This window comes from Raphanus sativus, chromosome 5, assembly GCF_000801105.2.
Source record: "Raphanus sativus cultivar WK10039 chromosome 5, ASM80110v3, whole genome shotgun sequence".
Lineage (NCBI taxonomy): Eukaryota > Viridiplantae > Streptophyta > Magnoliopsida > Brassicales > Brassicaceae > Raphanus > Raphanus sativus.
Genome location: NC_079515.1, coordinates 21,063,514 through 21,068,997, shown reverse-complemented (window position 1 = coordinate 21,068,997; position 5,484 = coordinate 21,063,514). Strand labels below are relative to the sequence as shown.

Sequence of the window (5,484 nt, the reverse complement as noted above, 5' to 3'; positions counted from 1 at the left end):
AAACAACTTCGAGATCAAGTCAGGGTTGCTGAACCAGATTGAGAACAACAAGTTTCATGGCCTGGCTGCAGAGAACCCATTCGACCACTTGGACAGTTTTGATAGATACTGTGATCTATCCAAAACCAATGGTGTATCAGAGGATGCTTTCAAGCTCAAGCTTTTCCCTTTTTCTTTGGGGGACAAGGCACGTCAGTGGGAGAAGTCTCTGCCAAGCAGCTCATCACCACTTGGGATGACTGCAAGAAAGCTTTCCTAGAGAAATTTTTCTCTACTTCCAAGACAGCTGACTACAGGAATGAGATTTCCGGATTCAAGCAGAAGAACTTGGAAGGATTCAGTGAAGCATGGGAAAGGTTCAATGGCTACCTAGCTCAATGCCCACACCATGGTTTCAACAAGGGAAGCTTGCTTAGCACATTCTACAGAGGGGCCTTACCTGAGTACAGAGCAAGATTGGATACTGCAAGTAATGGGAACTTCTTGGACAGAACAGAAGAAGAGGCAGGGAAACTTGTTGAAAACATGGTCAAGAGTGATGCTGTCTACAGTGGGGATCATGACAGAGCTGATAGGTCCGCAGACAAGCAGACAAGAAAAGAGATAAAGGCTTTGCAGGACAAGATTGACATCCTCATTGCTGATAAAGCTTCTCAAGCTCAGATGAACTTTGTTGGTAATCCACAGCTAGAGATACCAGCTGCTGTCAATGAGGTTGATGGTCTGGAAGGTCAGGAAGAGCTGTGTTTTATCAACAACAATGGTACTTGGTACAAGAAGGAGCCAAACTTTCAGTACAACAACTATCAGCAGAGACCTTATTCTAACAACCAGCAGAATGGATATCAGCCTAGGAACAACCAGCAAGGTGGCTATCAGCAAAAGCAAAACCCTCCTCCTGGTTTTCCAACCAAGGGCAGCCCTCTTCTCAACAGCAGCCTGCTCCATCTAGCTCTACACCCCAAGAGAGCAGCACTGATGCACTTCTGAAAAAAATCTTGGAGTCACAGACTAGAAGTGAGAAGCATGTTAGTTATGAGCTGAAAAACCTTCACAACAAGATTGATGGGAGCTACAATGATCTCAACAACAAGTCAGATTTGCTTCCATGAACACTCAGCAAAATCGCCAACAAGGCTCTCTACCTGGAAAACCTGAGCAGAATCCCAAGGATGCCAAAGCTATCACACTTAGGAGTGGTAAGGAGTTACCTCCTAGAACTCTCACCAAGGATGCTGAGAAACTAGGTGAGGGGGTGGCCATCAACATAGATGATGAGGTGGTTATTGTTGATGAGAAGACTAATGATGAGGTCTTGGAGAAGATTGTGGAAGCTAAGGGTAAAGGAAAGGTTGGAGAGGAGAAGAAGACTGTAAAGGATGGTGAAGTTTGTTCCTCCAGCAAAGGAGAATGCTTTTGTCCCTCCTCCTTATGAACCCAAACTTCCATTCCCTGGTAGGTTCAAGAAGCAGTTGCTGGAGAAGTACAAAGCTCTTTTTTTGAAAAGCAGATGAGTGAGGTTCAGATCACAATGCCAATCATTGATGCTTTCATGCTGGTTCCTCAATACAGCAAGTTCCTGAAAGATGTCGTGGCATCAAAGAAGAAAGAGATGGAAGGTATGATGATTCTCACTCATGAGTGCAATGCCATAATTCAGAGGCTTGATGTTCCAAAAAAGCTAGAGGATCCAGGATGCTTCACACTTCCTTGTACTCTTGGACCCATGATGTTTGAGAAATGTCTCTGTGATTTGGGAGCTAGTGTGAGCTTGATGCATTTGTCTGTTGCTAAGAAGCTTGGTTTCACTCAGTACAAGAAGTGTAGACTCTCTCTGGTGTTAGCTGATCGTTCGGTGAAGTATCCTGTTGGTATCTTAGAGGACCTTCCAGTGATGGTAGGAAATTGTGAGATCCCTACAGACTTTGTGGTGCTTGAGATGGGTGAAGAAGCTCAAGATCCCTTGATCCTTGGTAGACCTTTCTTAGCCACAGCAGGAGCTATTGTTAATGTAAAGAAGGCAAGATCGATCTCCATTTGGGTAAAGGGAACATTCTCCACTTTGACATCAAGGAGGTGATGAAGAGACCAGTCATGCAGACACAAATCTTCTACATAGATGAGATGGATGCTCTTGCTGATGAGCTCCTTGAAGAGCTATCAATAGAGGATCCTTTGCAGCATGCCCTTACCATTGAGAGAGATGATGAAGTGGTTGCGAACCTGGCTAGTACTGCATATGGACTGATGCTGGATTCACACAAGGGATTTAATGGCAAGGATCAGTTTGAGGAGTTGCCACAGAAGGTTCATCAAGAGGCTGCAGTCACTCAACATGAAGACATCCAGCAAGATGACTGGAGTGAGCTCAAGGCGCCTAAGGTGGAACTAAAACCTCTTCCCCATGGTGTAAGGTATGCATTTCTTGGTCCAATGAAACCTATCCTGTCATTGTGAGTAGTGAACTTACTGAAACTGAATTGTCTGAACTTTTGAAAACACTTAAAAGGTTTAGAAAAGCAATAGGTTACTCACTTGATGACATCAAAGGAATTTCACCATCTTTGTGCATGCATAGGATACATCTAGAGGATGCAATGACTTCTATCGAGCATCAAAGAAGGTTAAATCCTAACCTGAAGGATGTTGTAAGAAGGAGATTCTTAAGCTCTTAGATGCTGGGGTTATTTACCCTATCTCTGATTCAAAATGGGTATCTCCTGTGCATGTTGTCCCAAAGAAAGGTGGAATCACTGTGATTAAAAACGACAAAGATGAATTGATACCAACAAGAACTGTCACAGGTCATAGAATGTGTATTGATTACAGAAAACTGAACTTCTCTGCATCTCGAAAAGATCATTTCCATTGCCATTTATTGATCAGATGCTTGAGAGACTTGCTAATCATCCATTCTATTGTTTTCTTGATGGGTATTCAGGTTTCTTCCAAATCCCCATACATCCCATGATCAAGAGAAAACGACATTCACATGTCCTTTATGGTACCTTCGCATATCGAAGAATGCCATTTGGACTATGTAATTGCTCCAGCCACCTTCCAAAGGTGCATGATGTCAATTTTCTCTGATCTTATTGAGGATGTTGTGGAGGTGTTTATGGATGATTTCTCTGTCTATGGATCTTCGTTCTCTGCTTGTTTGTCAAATTTGTGCAGGGTCCTACAGAGATGTGAAGACACCAACCTTGTGCTGAACTGGGAGAAGTGCCACTTCATGGTCAAGGAAGGGATTGTGCTTGGGCACAAGATTTCAGAGAAGGGAATTGAAGTGGACAAGGCTAAGATTGAGGTTATGGTCAGTTTGCCTCCACCTAAGACAGTGAAAGATATCAGAAGTTTTCTTGGACATGCTGGTTTCTACAGGAGGTTCATCAAAGACTTCTCCATGATCACTAGACCATTGACCAGGTTGCTTTGTAAGGAAGCCACTTTCAGCTTTGAAGTAGAGTGTCTTGAGGCCTTCAAGAAGCTGAAAAATGAACTCATCAGTGCCCCCATAGTCCAACCACCTGATTGGGATCTCCCCTTTGAGATCATGTGTGATGCTAGTGATTATGCTGTGGGAGCTGTACTAGGGCAGAAGAAGAATGGAAAAAAACTCATGTGATCTACTATGCAAGCCAGACCATGAATGAAGCTCAAATGAGGTATGCCACCACAGAAAGGAAATGCTAGCCAATGCCATTGTCTTTGCCTTTGAGAAGTTCAGAAGCTACTTGGTGGGATCTAAGGTTATTGTCTACACTGATCATGCTGCTTTGAGACATCTTCTAGCCAAGAAAGATGCAAAACCAAGACTTTTGAGGTGGATCCTATTGCTTCAGGAGTTTGATTTGGAGATCAGAGATAAGCCAGGAGTTGAGAATGGTGTAGCTGATCACTTGTCCAGGCTGAAGGTGGAGTGTGGAGTACCTATTGATGAGGGACTTCCAGAGGAGCAAATCATGGCTATTGGAGCAGTAATGGCAGTTTGTGACACTGGTAGAAAGCTTGAGGAAGTGAAGGCAACTGAAGAGAAGGAACCTTGGTATGCTGATTTGGTGAACTATCTAGCCACAGGAAAGAACCTTTGAATCTTGTGGGCTATGCCAAGAAGAAGTTCTACAAAGATGTGAAGAGGTACTACTGGGATGAGCCTTATCTCTACACTCTCTGCAAGGATCAGCTGTATAGGAGAGTGGTTGCTAATGAAGAGATAGATGGGATCCTCACACAATGTCATGGATCATCCTATGGAGGCCACTTTGCTACTTTCAAGACTGTAGCAAAAGTGTTACAAGCTGGATTCTGGTGGCCACACATGTTCAAAGACACACAAGACTTTGTCTCAAGTGTGATTCATGCCAAAGAAGAGGAACATCACCAAGAGGAATGAGATGCCTCAAAACCTATCTAGAAGTTGAGGTCTTTGATGTGTGGGGTATTGACTTCATGGGACCATTTCCTTCATCATTGGGAACAAGTACATTCTTGTGGCTGTTGACTATGTCTCAAAGTGGGTGGAAGCTATTGCTAGTCCCACCAATGATGCTAGAGTGGTGACCAACATGTTCAAAAGATTATCTTCCCAAGGTTTGGAGTTCCAAGAGTGTTGATCAGTGATGGAGGTTCTCACTTCATTAACAAGCTGCTCGAAGGACTTCTAAGGAAGAATGGTGTGAAGCATAAGGTAGCAACTCCTTACCATCATCTCAGACAAGTGGCCAAGTTGAGGTCTCTAACAGAGAGATCAAATCCATTCTGGAGAAGATTGTGGGGATCACGAGGGAAGGATTGGTCTAATAAGCTTGATGATGCACTTTGGGCCTATAGGACAGCTTACAAGACACCTTTGGGTACCACACCTTTCAACCTTGTCTATGGGAAAGCCTGTCATCTGCCTGTGGAGCTTGAGTACAAGGCATTATGGGCAGTGAAGTTGCTGAACTTCGACATCAAAAGTGCTAAGGAGAAAAGACTTTTCCAGCTACATGAGCTTGATGAGATAAGGATGGATGCTTTTGAAATTCAAGGATCTACAAAGAAAAGACCAAAGCTTTCCATGACAAGAACATTCTGAAAAGAGAGTTCCGAGAGGGAGACCAAGTCCTTCTCTACAACTCTAGGCTGAAGTTGTTTCCAGGAAAGCTCAAGTCAAGATGGTCCGGTCCATTCAAGGTCAAAGAAATCAGACCTTATGGAGCAATAGTTATGGAGTGCTGATGGAAGTTACTTCACAGTGAATGGGCAGAGGGTTAGCTCTACAAGGCGGATGCACCAGAGGAAGATGGAGTATCAACTCCACTTTCTGATCCTACCCCAGCCTAATCCAAAGGAGGCAAAGTCAAGCTAGCGACTCAAACAAGCTCACTTGGGAGGGAAGTCCCATGTATTTCCTTTGTAAATATTGCATTAGTACTTTCATTTTCTTTTTCTTTTCATCTTATTGCATAAAAAAATGGGAAGTGAAGTTCTATGCAGGTT

At 43.5% G+C, this 5,484-nt stretch overlaps 2 protein-coding genes and 1 non-coding gene across 3 annotated transcripts; 2 read left to right on the top strand and 1 right to left on the bottom strand.

Annotated features, from left to right (window-relative positions):
• Positions 1-287: 287 nt before the first annotated feature.
• Positions 288-395, bottom strand: LOC130495285 (small nucleolar RNA R71). The gene has a single exon (XR_008934557.1). It is a non-coding gene; the product is annotated as a small nucleolar RNA R71 (small nucleolar RNA).
• A 2,840-nt stretch (positions 396-3,235) lies between these two features.
• Positions 3,236-3,628, top strand: LOC130494930 (uncharacterized mitochondrial protein AtMg00860-like). The gene has a single exon (XM_056985774.1). The coding sequence runs from the start codon at positions 3,236-3,238 to the stop codon at positions 3,626-3,628; it is 393 nt and encodes a 130-aa protein (XP_056841754.1).
• A 764-nt stretch (positions 3,629-4,392) lies between these two features.
• LOC130494929 (uncharacterized) lies at positions 4,393-5,080 on the top strand. The gene is made up of 2 exons (XM_056985773.1): positions 4,393-4,508; positions 4,594-5,080. The coding sequence occupies exons 1-2, from the start codon at positions 4,393-4,395 to the stop codon at positions 5,078-5,080; spliced, it is 603 nt and encodes a 200-aa protein (XP_056841753.1).
• Positions 5,081-5,484: the final 404 nt, after the last annotated feature.

What these genes read in the sequence shown, in the direction of transcription:
- LOC130494930 (XM_056985774.1), top strand. Translation starts at nt 3,236, where the DNA reads ATGGTCAAGGAAGGGATTGTGCTTGGGCACAAGATTTCAGAGAAGGGA.
- LOC130494929 (XM_056985773.1), top strand. Translation starts at nt 4,393, where the DNA reads ATGAGATGCCTCAAAACCTATCTAGAAGTTGAGGTCTTTGATGTGTGG. An exon ending in TTCTTGTGGCTGTTGACTAT is followed by an intron (nt 4,509 to 4,593) that starts GTCTCAAAGTGG and finishes TATCTTCCCAAG; the next exon opens with GTTTGGAGTTCCAAGAGTGT.